Genomic DNA, 15,711 nt, shown 5'->3' with positions numbered 1-15,711 from the left:
TGCGGAAAAATAAACCAATTGGGCATCTCCAACAACTGGGTCAATAACACGTAAGCTTTTTTCTACTTGGCATAAATAATCAGTTTATGTCGCTCTTAAATATAAAACTTTCAGAAATGATTTAAAATTTTGAAGCCTTTCTAGTTTGCGCAAAAAACATATTTCAAAACTAGTACGTTTTTCAGAAAAATTGATATAAATTTAAGTTTATTCAACTATTAAGTGCGCTATTTTATCCTTAAAAATTATATAACCAAGAAGCAGAAATTATGTAAAAGAAACAAGCACAAACTTAAAGGCAGATGTCAATATATATTTCCTTTTTAGTTTTTTAACTGAGCCCCTGATTTTTTTAGGGTTTCTTTCGTATTTTATTGGAAGTGGTTTGCAAAGTATTTCTTTTTTTTTTAATGTATTTGAAATGGATTTATAGATGGTGGGCAGCTCAGGAAGTTGTTTCTTGTTCGTCCTCCAAGTAGTACCTAAGCAAATGCTATTCCTCCTCTTCCTTGTCCTTGCGATGAGACTTCTTCTTTTCGCTGCGACTAGAGGAGCCGGAATTCGTGGAGCTGCTACCGCTGGCTTTACTGCTCCTTTCACTTCTGTCTTTCTCGCGGGACTTGGATTTGCGGCGGCTGGACTTTTCGCGAGACCTGGAACGTTCCCGACGCGAACTCTCCTTCTCTTTTTCCTTTTCTTTCTCCTTATCCTTGTCCTTCTCTTTGTCCTTATCCTTATCCTTTTCTTTTTCTTTATCCTTATCCTTGTCCCGAGATCGATCCTTGTCGCGATGTCGCTCGCGCTCCTTAAGGTCACGCTCCTTGCGCTTCTCCTCCTTCAGCATGTGCAAATAGTCCTCGAAGTACTCCTCGCGATATGAGGAGTCCAGAACTCGGTAGCGCGGGTCCGATTCGAACTTCTTCTTGATGTCGTACCACCTCGTATGCCGCTCAATGTCATGACGCTCACGCAGCATGTCCAAAAAGTCTTTGCGCAGCTGTTTATGATTTTAAATAATGGTTTTAAAGATTGCTTTACAAATTAAATCTGCTTAGTATACCTGATCTTTTTTTAATTGCTTGTCCTTTTCGCGCCGTCTGCGCTCACGATCGTCTTCGTAGCTCCCACGATCTAGTATATAAAGTTCAGGATTATTAACGATAAACATTTATAATGAACATAACTAAAGGAAACTTACCACCCATAGGCATCCTGGGTGGAAGGCCCATACGCATCTGTGGTGGAGGCCCACTGCCCATCATCATTCCTGGCGGCGGTCCCATATCTAAAAGAGATCTCCTAAATTAATACTGATACAGAAACATTTAACGCCGAGAACTCACTCATATTTGGTGGCATGCGCATGTTTGGTGGCATCATTCCACGCAAGTTTGGCGGCGGACCGCCCATTTGTGGCGGGGGAACACCCATACCTGGTGGTGGCATGCCTGGCGGAGGCTGTTGCATGTGAGCATGGCCGGGAGTAAGCTCTTTAATGCCGCTGGGTACCCAACCGGGGTTGTCGCCACCCCACTGCGACTCTTGGGTCGGCTCGTAGCCGTAATCAAAGGGCTCTGGTTCGTGGAAGAATGGCTCGTCAGAGGCACCCGGGGGTGGGAAGTTAGGAGCCATGGGTCCCAGGCCTCCGCGCGAATACTCTCTGCATTCTGCGGTCATCACCTGAATGGCGTTCTCCTTAACTCCTCCGCCACCTCTCTCGCCACCCCGTTCACCGCCAGTGGTGGAGATGGGCCTCGGTGGCCGCTGCATTAGGCCCATGCCAGAACGCGACTGGTGCTGCATCATTGGAGGAGGCATTCCTGGCGGAGGCATCTGCATACCGCCTTCGCCGCCCATACCCACCATCGGCTGGATGTTGTGCATACCAGGCGGGCCTATGGACATGCCTCCATCTGACAAAATACCGATCGGGGCGTTCTGGTTCACATTCTGCGTCAGGCTGGCCAGTCCAACGCCGCTCTCCGCCACACGGAAGCGTTTCTGTCGCTCACAATAGGCACGCCACGTCTCTTCGTTGAAGCCGTAGTTGAAGTAATCCGTAATATCTGCTCCGGGCTTCCGCCACGGCTTTTCCTCCAGCGAGTCGATGCTAAACTCATGCACCGCCACGCCATTGATGGTGCCGGCGCCTTCGAAATCTTCAATGCTGAACTTTCCGGCCTGGGCGGCTGGCTTAGCCTTGTCGCCGCCCGCCCCGCTAGCTCCAGCCAGCAAATTGGGACGTTGCTTTATGTTGTACGTGCTGGGCGCCTGTTTGATGTCCCCTATAACCACATTGATATCGTCGTCGGAGTCATCGTCATCGTCGTCGTCTGATCCTGAACCATTCCGCTCTCTCTCACGACGCATACTTGGTCCATCAGTCATTTCCTCATCCTCTGGGTCACGAAGGGAATGCATATCGGCGTCGCGGTCGGGGTCCCTGTCACGATCTCTCCGACTCCGGCTGCTGCCGCTGTCTGTGGTGTCAGGCAGCGCCTCTTCGTCCTCCTCCATTTCTTGAGCCGGGTCATCGAACTCGTGGTATTCGGGGACCTCTTCTTTCGGAAAGAGGGGAATGTCGCCTTCGGCGAGGTCTCCCCCCGGTGCTACTACAGAGCCAGGCTTCTCACCGGACACAACGGCGGCCAAAGCTTGAGCCTCCGCTGCAGCCTCGTGCTCAGCCGTCAGCGATTCGCCGCCGTTGCCCAAATCGCCGGTGGTGGAGTCCGGATTGGAGGTGCCATACAGCCAGCTGTCCTCGTTGGTGTCGTCTGCCATGGTCTGTATTCGGTTTAATTATAAGCTGCTCGACCGCTTAGCCTTTTTTTCATGCGTTGCGACCAATTTTCACAAAAAACAAAATTGACGCGGTGTTTCGTTGCCAAAGCGTTCCTAGTTTCTTGCAGAATTTGCGGCTGTGGAACGAACAGCTGTGTGCGTTTAACAGCACAATGTTAAGTAACATTTTATACGTTATTCAAAAAAATACTAAATTTGTTTTTAATGTTCCATTATTTATTTTTGTTTTTTGATCCAAAAATTATATTTTTTACATTGTAAATTCACATTTATTTTGGATATTTTTAAAATATGTAGAAGCTAAACAATTTATCGAATTTTGAATTTAAAGTTTTTACCACTTATTTTTAAAGCTTCTTCAATGGGTTTTTTTTAAACCTTTTTTTGATTTTCTTGGAGATAAATTTACTGATTATTCAATTTTTTTTCGGTTACTAAATCTTCAACGTACACAAAACTGACATTAGTATCGAATTGGATCCTATTAAAAAATAACCACCGTATTGCTAGCATATAGTCTCCAGTTGGTAAAGGAAGAAGTAGCAACTCCGGCTTCAGATAAAAATCCTTTACAATTTGAGGACCCTGAAAATTAAAACTAAAATTTGCTAATTTTAAAAAAAGTATAAATATAATACAAACCACAAATGGACACGTATGATTGATATTTGAAAATTCCCGAAAAAGACCGTAAATAATCTTTGCAGCAGGGTTATAGTTCTTGTGCAAAAAACGACAAGCATCAACTTTAAAGTCGAATAACCAGGGCTTGTAGCCATTCGCTCTTTTGAAAATTTTAGCGTGAACTTGCACATTGTTGGTTGGATGTAGCACGGTTCCCATCATATTAAGTAGGACCCTATTACGGCTTACGGCCTTAAGCCGGCAGTGGTCGAAAACAAACCATGAAATATTATGGCTTTCACAAATAACATTTGAAAAACGAAAAACCAAAGCATTCTACAAAAAATAAACTAAGAAACGTGTAAATAAAAACGTAAAATTTCTTACGTTTAATGTAGTTGCGCCGAGAGCTACAAATAAAATTAAGCAGAATTTCATACTGCCGTCTACCGATTCCCGGCTCTAGGTTTGAAGTCCAACTGATCCAAAAATTATACTTTCTGCTTTTATTAAAATAATGGAAATCATTTTAATAATTACTCCAATTGAAATTTCTTTTTTCCAATGAGTTGGAACTAATGGTTTGGAACCTATTCGCTTTTTATAACCGAGTCGATAAAAACACGACCATCTGTCCGCCTGTCCTTATGAACGTGTGGATTTCGGAGACTAAAGTCATAAAACTATTCGATTTTAAACTTGGACTGAGACATACGATATGTCAGAATTTTGCCCACTCCCGGCCTTAAAACTGAAATATTTTGCCACTTAAAACTGCTGCATTTCTTCAGTTGCTATTTCCAAAGCAGTTGTTGTTTCAAAATTTGCTAAGAATCACTAAAAAGGTTAGTTGAAGTGTGGGTGAAACAGATGGGTACCTCAAGATGAGAGAATAGTTTATATGAGATGTTTTTTCACCCTTTTAGTTAATACTGGTAAATGTAAGATTTATTTATAATACACATTTATATTGTTTTCAATATATCCCTGACCACTGTTCGAAACATACAGGACAAAGCACAGTCAAAACGTCGCAGACAGAGCTGTCTTAAGCCCAGTAGAAGTTGGCCAAAACGCAAGTAGTTGGACTGATGGAGGGTATACCTGGCTAAGGAAACCAATGCTGCGTTGGAGTGGCTTCCTAACAATATAGCGTACTCCGCACTAAGAGCCAGCTCTGGAAAATGTGAGTATTTGTTCGTTTATTGTATTTAAACTATTAGTTAATTAGACTTGCCTTTTCTGCACAGAATTAGAGTCTCTAGAAAGTTCAACTCCAGTACGTCGGCTTGCATTTGCTGAGCTTCGAAGATGAGCGCCTTGAGCTGCTCATCGCCGCAACCCTCGATCATGGCGCTTATGTCAAGAGACCAATGGGAGGCCCGTAGAACGAAGATTTCACTCCACACAACCTGCAAGATGGCATCCTGCTGTCCTCGGTCCAGCAAACGAAACTGCTCATTGGACTTTGCCTGGCGCAGGCACGTGACCAGAATCTGGGCAAGAATCTGGAAGTGTAGAGCCTGTGGATGCATAGTGGGCGCCGGAGAGGGCAGGGATGGCGGTGGATTCCTTCGGGAGTTGCGGTAGAGAGTGACCTGCTGGTTGCGCGGACCCCTCTCTTCCTGAACAGCAGAGGCATTCATCCCAACGGCCAAGCAGCGTCGAAAGCGGCAAGAAGGACACCAGTTCCTCCTGGCCTTGTCCACAACACAGTTTCCCGCGAGGGCGATGCATGCGTAGCTACTCCCACGCCGAACACTCCGCTTGAAGAAGCAGGAACAACCGTCACAGCACGCCACTCCGTAATGCTTTCCGGAACTCTGGTCGCCGCAAACGGCACAGCCACTAAATGTGGACATGTTCTATCGCCAATGGAAGTCACCTAAGACTAAGTCCATTTCTTTGGATATTGGCGGTTTTATAGCCGACCAAGCTGTCATCTTTTAGCCGCAAATGATATGCAAACCCAATACACTTAGAATAAAAAGGTCCTTAAAAGGACCTCCCTAAGAAACACAAATAATTGTACATAATAATATTTCTTAACTTGAAGATTGAATAAACAATAAAGTATAGGAAGTTATTAGAAACTGTATATTTTGTTAAGGAAAATAGTTTTCTTCTTTCTTATAATTTTATTTTTATAAGAAAATTGTTATAAATTTCAAAAGTGTAATGGTGCATTGCGCTCTAAGCGTGATTTGTGGTTTTTTATTTGATCGAGACGCTCCTGGCAGAGGGCGTTCCGCGTCAAAAGTGACAATCACCTACTTCTATTGCGGAGCGTGTTAACAATTTGTAAACAATTACTGTTTTGCTCTGTGATTGGAAGCGCGCTGGCCACTTCAACTGTCCACGTTGAGGTCCTTTGTGCTGACATTTTGGGTAAACACCGAAGACATTCAGGGGATGTAACTACTCCTAGTACTAGACCACACTCCACACGTCCATAGATATATTTATATCCTTGAAATTCTGCTGCTTTCTTCACACCTTTATTTTAACCTCGACCCAACTTCGTAAACGAAGCTTATATCCTAACTGTTTTTTTATTTAATGATTTTAGTATAGGATCATTAACAGAGCATCATCGTTAGTGTTTGATAGAAGTCGTAAACAAAGTTATAAACTATTGTTAATCTTTGAAAAGACTTTTTAAAGCTTTTTCGCAACCATTAAAAACAACTATTTGATGGTCGATTCTTCATCAATCTTTATCTAAATCCCGAATATAAATTATTCGTCAGATTTTTGTGAAATTTTCTAGAGAATCCCCTTCCAAATGTAGGAAATGCATTTAAATATGAAAAGAAAATATTTTTTAGATTTTTTGTCAATTTTTCTGGAGGATCCCCTTCAAAATGTGGGATCCCCTTCAAAATGCATGGGGAGGACAATATGACCCACCGCGAAGGCTATATCTTTGTCAATACTTATCCGATTCTTAAGCGGAATACCTTAAGCGGAATTCTCCATTGATCTGCATTAAAATCTGAAAAGAAATTTTTTTTAAATTTTTTGTCAATTTTTCTGGAGGATCCCCTTCAAAATGTGGGAAATGCATGGTGCGGTCAATATGACTCACCGCGAAGGATATATCTTTGTCAATACTTATCCGATTCTTAAGCGGAATACCCTAAACGATTTGTGGACCAATTCTCCATTAATCTGCGTTAAAACCTGAAAAGAAAATATTTTTTAGATTTTTTGTCATGTTTTCTGGACCTCTCATCAAAATGTGGGAAATGCAAGGAAATGCATGGGAAGGACAATACTATGACTACATATTGTCGAAGGCTATGTCTTCTCCAATACTTCTCCGATTCTTAAGGGGAACACCTTAAAGGATTTGCTCATAAATTTTCAAAAAACCTGCTTTAAAAATCTACTCATTTTTAGATTTTTTTAATAAGAATAGTAATAGTAATACATTATTTTTTACATTTATTGTAAAATTGTCCTTTTTTTTAAAAAAAAAAAGGGGATCTCTTCAAATTGATGAAAATGGATGGCTATATAGCCCCAACAAAGGCTATATCTTTGGCAAAATATATAACTTATTAAACTATGAAACAAAATCATGAGCCAACTTTTTCAAAAATGTAATTGAAGTTGGTTCAAACATTAAACTTTAATGGGACCTTACAAAAATACCAAAATTCGATATAAAATACTAACGTTAGTATCGATATATTATCATAGAAGCTAGTGTGGCCAGTTTCAAATCTGGATAAAGCGCTGAAAGATTTTGTTCGCTAACATAGGCAACCACAGTGTCTGCGGTCTTTCTGTAATTATTTTTTCAATTTAACAAATCGGTGGAATATGTGAGCCAATTGGCGTAAAAATTTAAGCAAAAGCAAGCCGCGCGCGTTGCCAACTGAGCCATCAGCAGGTCTTTCGTCATTTCGTAGTCTTTGGCTCGCTTTTCCTGCTGCTCCTCCGTCGGCCATTAAAAAAAGAGAAAACGGGAAAACAATACCGAGCCAGTGTGTGAGTGTGTTTGTGTGTGCTGCGAAGTGTTGTTGTGGACTCGGAAAACTTTAAGACGCCCGTGGAAAAGCTGTAGAGCTAGCTGGGTAAAGCGACCACTTCTAACCGTTTCTTCTTCGCTGCTGCAGGCGGCGTACAGGGTGTCGCATGCCAAACAAGCTGGGGCAAACATACATATATGTAACTGCCGTGAGTTCAAGTGTCCCATCGCGAGCAGGGAGGACGAAGGTGGTGAAGAAGATTACGAATCTGGGAAGGGGGGCAGTCAGCAGAGTCCAGAGGGGGAGTTTCATTCATAAAACGAGAGTGCACCGCAGCAGTCCAATTGGTCTGGCTTCGCTCACCCATACACTGGCACATCCAAGGAGGTGCACACGCATACATGTGCATTGATTTTTCCAACACTCGAGCCAGTGTGTGTTTTCCTTGGCTAAGCAGTTCAAGTGGTTTCCATGCCACATTATTTTCCAAGAGTTTCGGGATTAACGCATAGCTGCTCCCATTTCTCCAGTACGAAAATAATTCTATTGGGGGAATGTCAACATACTGGCGCATACAGGGTGATCTGATCCAACGCCCCTGTCCCGGTCTCTGCCTCTGCCACTGCCACTCCGTCTTACCGCCTTGGCCAACACACGTGCGGTTCGGCTTGGAAAAGACTTTGGGGGGAAAACGTGACAAAACAATATATTTATATAAAGCGGCAGCAACATTTTGCAGCCGATTTGGCATTTAACAGTTAGCTTCGCGTCCTAACGCGTCCTTGTCCATCCCCCAAAGACACATAGAACTCAGGTAACGGAAGGTGGACGGCGGGGAGCTCTGAAAATGAGAAATATAAAAGGCACAACATTTCCGCCTGCTGCTTTCGGCTGGCGTCCAAAACTGAAACCAAAATAGACAACGTCGCCGTGTCGGATAGTCGCATCTAGCGGATACGATTATGCGTGGGAAATCATGATTTTCTCGGCGAATTGCAGTACTCTTCAAAGCGAACTCTTTAATACCCTTTCAAGCTTTTAGTCCAATTGGAACCTGCGGTTCTTAAGTAGTCCAGTATGTTCTTAAGATCCAGAAGAGGGTATAAAGGAGCCCGTGTAAACATAGCCAAGTCTGCCTGCCTGTGGTTGTGGCTTCTTTCAGCACTTGGAGCCAGCGCCACTCAATGCACTTGCAACACGCCATGTTTGTAGTTGATTTTGCCACTGCCGCTGCTGCTGTTGTTGCAACATGCACATATGGCTGCGCCACTTCAGAGACGCGGCCCATCCTTCCCACCTCCCCAGTCCCAGTCGCCCCTGACGCAGTGTCACTAATTTAAATGCCGCAAGTGTTGTTAGTGCTTCCTGTGTGCGAGTGCTTGTATTTTGCTCATTACAAAGTAATGTTGCCCCGCCGTGGTGTTTTGTTTTTATTGATTTTTGCCTGAAGTTCGGCTGGAAACTGGGAAACATTTGATTGCGGTGCACCGTTAACCCAATTCTGAGCGCCCACACTCGCCCCCCTGCCTAAAGTTTACTGCCTGGTTGGTGCCTGATCTAAAAACATGAAATACTAAAGTTTACCTATAGATCTCTCGGCAAGCTGCCAACAAACCTACAAAGACTCGCATGGATGCAGATACTCGGAGGTATTGTTGTTGTTTGCCCAGAGTTTTCACACTCGGTAGCCCCCGGAGTCCCCTTGACCGTCACTCCTTCCACTCAATTGCATTGACTCTTAACGCCCTGACGTTGAAAAATGAATCATAAAAGCAGCGCAGCCGTTGTCGGCGTCGTCGTCACCGGCAAAAGCAGACAGGCGCCAACGTCGCACAGTGGGCCTATTATGATTTTTTATTATTCAAATTATTAGAATATTAAGGCTAACAATTGTATATTTTAAAATAATAAATCTTAAATTGATTTAAAGTGTATGAGTATGATTTGCTCCACTGTGCCTTAGCCTTGCTCCCTCGCACTCGCCCTCGCACGGGTCATAATGTTTGGCTGCGACGCCGCCCACTTGGGAATGTTGGGTGCTGTTGCCCCTTTCCTGTTAGCTTTTAATTTCCTTCTCAGTGTTACTGTAATGCCGAGTGCGTGAGCTGTCTTGTTTTTGTTCCGTGTGTTTACCGTTCACCGAAGCCACTCTTGTTATCGCATCCACTTTTTATTGCTCTCCGTGGCGGCGATCTTCCGTGGGTGGCAAGAGAGAGCCAGCCACTACCGTTAAGTGAGTGCCACACAATACAGTGATACCTGGAAAATAGTTTCCTCAGGAGCAGTGGATATTAAAATAATTCTAATTATTCCACTTACCTGCCAGGTGCCACTGTGGGATCGGTGATATCAGTGCCCGTTGTGGGTCTCCCCTGAGATAGGCTGCTTTGTTGTTGTTTGGGGCGGCTTGCCGGCTGCTCTAGTGGCAGTGACACTCGGCGCTGAGAAACCGAGAGCCAGAGCGACACAAAAAGCCCCCGGCAGTCCGATTCAGTTCGTCGGACGGCCCATATTGATAAATTTATAATTCTCCCCGTTGGTTCGGGTCTGCGAGTGGGTGTTTTCGCAAAAAATACGAAAAAAACAAAATTATTTTTTATTTTGGCTTGCCAACAAAATCGAGAGCAGACGAATTTGACGTGATCTTCGCGAAGATGTTCGCATAAAGAAAGAAATAAAGTGTCAATGTTGTATAATTTGTGTGCAGAATTCTGTGAAATTCCCAGCGCCCGAGTGTTGGTGGAAAAATATAGAAAAACAATCTCGATTCTATGACAAATACCGACTTTTAAGAACCCAGTGACGCGATTGCAACAGGGCGTGGAAGAAAAAGAGTAAAAGAATTATAAGATAACACAATTCGCGAAAGATAAGAGACCCCTAGAAATACCCGAAACATTAAATCACTTTCGTTGGATGTTCCCGTTTACGTTTTAATCGAACGCTTTTAAGAAAACGTGAATAAATGTTTTTTTTTTTGAATGAATTAATTATAACTGTTAATCAGTGTATGACAAGAAATAACAATATTCATCTCTCTCCCTCTCCTCACAGCTGTTTTCTTCAGCCTTAGAACAGCTGTGCATAAAGAGGCGCTAAACAAAGAGGAGGCGGAGGAAGCAGGAGTACAAGCAGCAGAGGAAGAGGCATGTCCAGCGAAGAAGACAAACCGCCAGCGCCGCCCGTGCGTCTCACAAGCAATCGCGGTGGCGTCGGCATCGGCATCGAGCGAGTACCGCTGGCGGGCGGCGGAGCGGGTGCAGGTGGTGTGGGCGGCGGCGGCGGCATAGGGGATGTGCCGCCTGTCGACATGCGACCACTGCCCAAGGGTGAGTACCGAGCGATGGTGATTAGTTGTACGAGGCACTTGGACACTGCCAGTCCGCTCTACAATGTGCTTCTTTCTCTTCCCCCCCAAAGAACCCGACGATGCCGACCGCAAGAAGAAGACCCTCAAGAGCAAGATCAAGGGCTCCAAGCCCTCGCACACGGACTCCAAGCCGAACATCTCCTATCCCACGAACTTTGAGCACACGGTACATGTGGGATTCGATGCGGTGACCGGCGAGTTTACGGTAAGTTCCTCGCCAGCACCTCGCACACCTATCCTAGGTGGCGTGTCGCCTAGGCAAGCGTTGTCTAAGAATAGCAATAGCAAGCCGAAATCTTGTGTTTTCACTGCTTATGTCCTCCATTTGATAAGCTTTTCGGAAAATTGATTGCTGAAAATACTCGCACCGGCATATGACTTTGGTTTTGATCCGAAACTTATGGTTTTGTTGCAATAACGACATGGTTTCTTTACAAATACAGCTTTCTTTTTTCCCAAAATTGGGTTCTCTTCAGTTTTCTTTTGTTTTGGCGCTTTCCAATTATATAATACTCTGTAAACATAAACATACTACTTAGTACATACATTCTGTTGTCTCTATTTCTCTCTCGCGATATGTTCTCAACACCGATTATCTATTATCCATTATTATTTCAAGCTGCCAATGAAAGTAAGTAAACTCCACGTCTAACGCCTCGGAACTTGCCTTCATTAGATTTTCGAAACGAACTATAATTGTGTGTTCCTTTGTCTGTATGATTCGGTGTTTGTTTCTCAAGTTCGATCGGTATTACTCATAGTTTACATTCCGTTACTTTTAATGAGTTTGTTCTGTCACCTGTCCACGAAACACTACACCCACTACACACACACACCCCCTGCAATGGGGCTAAGCCTAGAGTTTGTAGTTGAGATGCATTTATCTGCTTGAGAATCTAAGCCCATCTCCCCCCATCGGACCAATTGGCCAATCTATGTGTGAAAAATCCAAGAAATTACACGATTCCCGCCTTCTTGATGTGCTCTCATCCCTGCTAGCCAGCTTTGTTGTCGGATAATGCCTTCAAAACTAATCTGTTGCCATTTTTCAGGGCATGCCGGAGGCGTGGGCGCGTCTGCTGATGAACTCGAACATCAGCAAGCAGGAGCAGAAGAAGAACCCCCAGGCTGTGCTCGATGTGCTCAAGTGGTTCGACAACACAACCAAACAGAGGCCAAGCTCCAAGTACATGACAAATGCCATTACCACGCATTCTGGTGGGTATACCTTTCATTTGGTTTCCAGTTAGTAGCATTCAAATCTTTCTTCTTGACAGGATCCTCGCTTAGCCGCGTTAGCAGCAGCAGCCCCAGCAGCACGCCAACGGACTCGGAGCTGCACGGCTCGAACAGCGGCGGCAACCTGATCGGCGTGCAGCTGGGCAGCATGACACTTGGCTGCAATGCCAACAATGTGGCCGCAGCTGGACAAATCCTGGGCAACCACTATCAGCAGCAGCAACAGCATCTCCTCCAGCAACAACAGCAGCAACTGCACCAACACCAGCACCAGCATCACATGGGGATCAGCCAGTCGCACTCGTATAACTTTACTGGTCACACGGCCTCCTCGTCTACATCGCAACATTCATCCGCCAATGAGGATGATATGCTGGGATCACCGCATCCACATCCGCAGCAATTGCCGCCTCAACAGCCGCCACCGCCTCCGGTGGCCTCGAGGCCCGAACGCACGAAATCCATCTACACGCGGCCCATTGAAGATCTGCCACCGTCGCTGCCACCCGTCAACCATCAGGCTGTACCAGCAGCGCCCGCTCCCACGCCCACAACGCCACTCCAAAACCATCGGGCGCCTGGCGGTATCGCAGCGCCAGTGGCCTCGCCGTTGCTTCATAACAACACCACGACGACGCTGGACAAGAACAAGAACAATGCAAGTGAGTGCCGCTGTAGGAAACCCAAAAGATCGAGGCCCAATAGCATCATCCTTATGACAAGCCCTGACAAGCCTTGGTTGCATCTTCTTCGATTTAAGCTCTAATCTTGAGGTGTTTAAAGTGTATCTGGGATGTTTATGAACTTCAGATCGCTTTACATGCGTATGGAGCTTCAAATATTGGTTCAAGTTAAAGAAGAGTAACCTGGGATGCTTTTATAAGATACCTAGTAGCTGTCAGGGCCCTGAGGATGTGCTGTCCCTTATAGCTTCTGTTTGTTGTTGCCCTTTTTTAAACTAATGATCTTTTTGTGGTGATTTTGCTAACGAATATGTGTGTATTTTGGTATTTGTATCGCCTCTCTGTGTTCTGTTTTGTTCTGCTTTTAATTGCTGCTAAAAAAAAAAAATAAAAAATTAAAACAACTGCAACTGCGACGCCAGCACCAACATCCCCAACAACCATAACAACAGCAACAGCAGAAACAGAAAGCACCGATGCAACAGCAGCAGCCACTCCGGCTGCTCTTTTGTCTGCTACTAATCCTAGTTGTACTACCACTTCTGCTACTTCTACTACTACTACTTCCACTGCAATTACTCCTGCTCCTGTTCCTGACCCAGCTGCATCCACGCAGCTCGCAGTTGAAACAGCAATAGCAACCTCTGCAGCAGCAACAGCAGCAGCAGCAGTGTCTTCAGCCACAGCCACAACGACTAACCACCATTCCTCTGCTTCCTCCTTTTCATCATTTCCTTCGTTCCACGACGACGATGTCGCCACGCTGCACCACGCCCTACCGTCGATCCACTGTCCCACGCCGACGTCTTCCGCCCGCAATTCGACGATTCCTGTTCCGATAACGGTTGTTCCCCTACCGCCCATCATCACGCCCGCCTCGCCGACTCCCGCCAACGCCGGTCCCTCAGATCTATACACCCCGGACACGACAGCACCTTCTCCTGCGCCGCCAGCTGGCAACCAGATCGCCGTGCCTCAGGCGGCTGCGGCGAGTGCGGTCACGCCAAACACCCGGGCAGCCAACGCCAAGAAGAAGAAGATGTCCGACGAGGAAATCCTCGAAAAGCTACGCACCATCGTCTCCGTGGGCGACCCCAACCGCAAGTACACCAAAATGGAGAAGATCGGTCAGGGCGCCTCGGGCACAGTGTACACGGCCATTGAGTCTTCAACTGGCATGGAGGTGGCCATCAAGCAGATGAACCTCTCGCAGCAGCCCAAAAAGGAGCTGATCATCAACGAGATTCTCGTCATGCGGGAAAACAAGCACCCGAATGTGGTGAACTACCTGGACAGCTACCTGGTGTCCGAGGAGCTATGGGTGGTCATGGAGTACCTGCCCGGCGGATCACTCACCGATGTCGTCACCGAGACCTGTATGGACGAGGGGCAGATAGCCGCGGTCTGTCGCGAGGTGCTGCAAGCGCTAGAGTTCCTCCACGCCAACCAGGTCATCCATCGCGATATTAAGAGCGATAACATCCTCCTGGGCCTCGACGGCTCCGTTAAGCTGACTGACTTTGGTTTCTGTGCGCAAATCTCGCCGGAGCAATCGAAACGCACAACGATGGTGGGCACTCCATATTGGATGGCGCCCGAAGTGGTCACCCGAAAACAATACGGACCAAAGGTAAGAATATCAATGTGAGTAACTAGAGCCATTCTAATGGTACTTTGGATTCATAGGTGGACTTGTGGTCGCTGGGAATCATGGCCATCGAGATGGTCGAGGGCGAGCCGCCGTATTTGAACGAGAATCCGCTTAAAGCCTTGTACCTCATTGCCACCAATGGCAAGCCAGAGATTAAAGAAAAAGACAAGCTCTCCGCAGCGTTTCAGGACTTCCTCGACCAGTGTTTGGAGGTGGAAGTGGAGCGGCGAGCGAGTGCGATGGATTTACTAAAGGTGAGTTAATGCTTCTACATTCTTAAATTATAAATTAAACATTTTTTTTATTTTTTTGTTCAGCATCCCTTCCTAAAGCTGGCACGCCCATTGGCCAGCTTGACGCCTCTGATTATGGCCGCGAAGGAGGCCACAAAGGGCAACTGATTGACAACCAAGAAGAAACAGCTTATTTAACCATTACTAATGAATTACTACTGCAGAAAACAACAAGAACAACAGCAACAACAACAACCACAATAGCAACAATAACAGTTATTCATATGAAGAGATGAATTATTGAGGATTATGATTACTATTATTAATTATTTATATAAACGTATTATATACACACATATTATTATATTATATCTACTCTAACGATACAAGCAACCAAACCCTGGATGCATCAAGCAAGAGATCCGCGTAGTTCAATTCACACAGTTCGATTTTGGCTTCTTGAAAGATTTAAGATTACTTTGGCCACCACAGCATCAACGAAACACGTTTCCAACATTTGAGATACCAAAACATTTTTAAAGTTGTACTTGTATAGACCCAACACAAAAGTTGAATGAAGCATTTTGAATGCTTTTTAAATTGTAAGATTAAAGTTCATTTGAAAAAAAGTAACAAGAAGATACTTACATTATAGTTTTGAATATTTATAAATTAAAATTGGTAACTTTTGCATTTATAACAAATGATAATACACATACATACCTACTTTTACAATGTATAAAGCACATTAAATTCGTTTATTTCGTAAAATTTCTATAAGAAAGCCCAAAATGTATGAGTATGAGAAGGAACGATTTGAAACGCTGTTACTAATCTAATGACTTGGAGTATTATTGCTGATTTTAGTAGAAGTTTCATTTAGTTCTTACATTGCTTTATGTAATAAATATATATTTTTATATGATTTTAAATATCTTTCGTTCATCATTTTTCGTTTAGCTTCTTTTGTTGCCCTGTTGCCCTTTCAGGAAATGCACCATTCTATGTATACCCTTTGATTTCTGCTTTCTAGTGCGCCTTCTGATATTGCATATGACTTCCTTTGTAATATGAAAATCAAAACAGCAACATCAATATGTAATAAAATGTACCATTTAACATAGAACACGAC

General features: G+C 44.6%; 4 protein-coding genes across 8 annotated transcripts; 1 reads left to right on the top strand and 3 right to left on the bottom strand.

The window, feature by feature from the left end:
* Positions 1-194: 194 nt before the first annotated feature.
* Positions 195-2,903, bottom strand: Fip1 (Factor interacting with poly(A) polymerase 1). The gene is made up of 4 exons (XM_017246539.3): positions 1,344-2,903; positions 1,199-1,285; positions 1,061-1,131; positions 195-997 (listed from the first exon to the last, which is right to left on the bottom strand). The coding sequence occupies exons 1-4, from the start codon at positions 2,779-2,781 to the stop codon at positions 494-496; spliced, it is 2,100 nt and encodes a 699-aa protein (XP_017102028.1). The 5' UTR covers positions 2,782-2,903; the 3' UTR covers positions 195-493.
* Positions 2,904-3,037: 134 nt separating this feature from the next.
* Positions 3,038-3,879, bottom strand: LOC108128530 (uncharacterized). The gene is made up of 3 exons (XM_070281359.1): positions 3,814-3,879; positions 3,445-3,762; positions 3,038-3,387 (listed from the first exon to the last, which is right to left on the bottom strand). The coding sequence occupies exons 1-3, from the start codon at positions 3,862-3,864 to the stop codon at positions 3,208-3,210; spliced, it is 549 nt and encodes a 182-aa protein (XP_070137460.1). The 5' UTR covers positions 3,865-3,879; the 3' UTR covers positions 3,038-3,207.
* Positions 3,880-4,366: 487 nt separating this feature from the next.
* On the bottom strand, positions 4,367-5,294 carry Hr83 (Hormone receptor 83). The gene is made up of 2 exons (XM_017246339.3): positions 4,664-5,294; positions 4,367-4,603 (listed from the first exon to the last, which is right to left on the bottom strand). Exons 1-2 carry the CDS (start codon positions 5,286-5,288, stop codon positions 4,392-4,394), a joined length of 837 nt encoding a protein of 278 aa, XP_017101828.1. The 5' UTR covers positions 5,289-5,294; the 3' UTR covers positions 4,367-4,391.
* Positions 5,295-7,131: 1,837 nt separating this feature from the next.
* Positions 7,132-15,511, top strand: Pak (serine/threonine-protein kinase PAK 3-like protein). 5 transcript variants are annotated; one of them, XM_070281843.1, is made up of 8 exons: positions 7,132-7,219; positions 10,458-10,732; positions 10,824-10,978; positions 11,826-11,991; positions 12,051-12,674; positions 13,118-14,325; positions 14,382-14,600; positions 14,664-15,511. In XM_070281843.1, exons 2-8 carry the CDS (start codon positions 10,552-10,554, stop codon positions 14,745-14,747), a joined length of 2,637 nt encoding a protein of 878 aa, XP_070137944.1. In that variant the 5' UTR covers positions 7,132-7,219; positions 10,458-10,551; the 3' UTR covers positions 14,748-15,511. The 5 variants fall into 5 exon arrangements, with proteins under 5 accessions (XP_070137944.1, XP_070137943.1, XP_043068287.1 ...); XM_070281842.1 differs by having other exon boundaries at positions 7,168-7,422; XM_043212352.1 differs by having other exon boundaries at positions 7,168-7,508; positions 13,604-14,325.
* The last annotated feature ends 200 nt before the right edge of the window (positions 15,512-15,711 follow it).

Source organism: Drosophila bipectinata, chromosome 3R (genome assembly GCF_030179905.1).
Source record: "Drosophila bipectinata strain 14024-0381.07 chromosome 3R, DbipHiC1v2, whole genome shotgun sequence".
Taxonomy (NCBI): domain Eukaryota; kingdom Metazoa; phylum Arthropoda; class Insecta; order Diptera; family Drosophilidae; genus Drosophila; species Drosophila bipectinata.
Note: the sequence above shows the minus strand (reverse complement) of the source record. Positions and strands in the feature narration are given on the sequence as shown.

Coding starts and splice junctions, on each gene's coding strand:
- Fip1 (XM_017246539.3), bottom strand. CDS start 2,781: ATGGCAGACGACACCAACGAGGACAGCTGGCTGTATGGCACCTCCAAT. Junction 1,286..1,343: donor GCGCATGCCACCAAATATGA/GTGAGTTCTCGG, acceptor GATCTCTTTTAG/ATATGGGACCGCCGCCAGGA. Junction 998..1,060: donor AGCAATTAAAAAAAGATCAG/GTATACTAAGCA, acceptor AATCATAAACAG/CTGCGCAAAGACTTTTTGGA.
- LOC108128530 (XM_070281359.1), bottom strand. CDS start 3,864: ATGAAATTCTGCTTAATTTTATTTGTAGCTCTCGGCGCAACTACATTA. Junction 3,763..3,813: donor TCGGCGCAACTACATTAAAC/GTAAGAAATTTT, acceptor TATTTTTTGTAG/AATGCTTTGGTTTTTCGTTT. Junction 3,388..3,444: donor ATCATACGTGTCCATTTGTG/GTTTGTATTATA, acceptor TTTAATTTTCAG/GGTCCTCAAATTGTAAAGGA.
- Hr83 (XM_017246339.3), bottom strand. CDS start 5,288: ATGTCCACATTTAGTGGCTGTGCCGTTTGCGGCGACCAGAGTTCCGGA. Junction 4,604..4,663: donor TCTAATTCTGTGCAGAAAAG/GCAAGTCTAATT, acceptor CACATTTTCCAG/AGCTGGCTCTTAGTGCGGAG.
- Pak (XM_070281843.1), top strand. CDS start 10,552: ATGTCCAGCGAAGAAGACAAACCGCCAGCGCCGCCCGTGCGTCTCACA. Junction 12,675..13,117: donor CAAGAACAAGAACAATGCAA/GTGAGTGCCGCT, acceptor CTGCGACGCCAG/CACCAACATCCCCAACAACC. Junction 14,601..14,663: donor GTGCGATGGATTTACTAAAG/GTGAGTTAATGC, acceptor TTTTTTGTTCAG/CATCCCTTCCTAAAGCTGGC.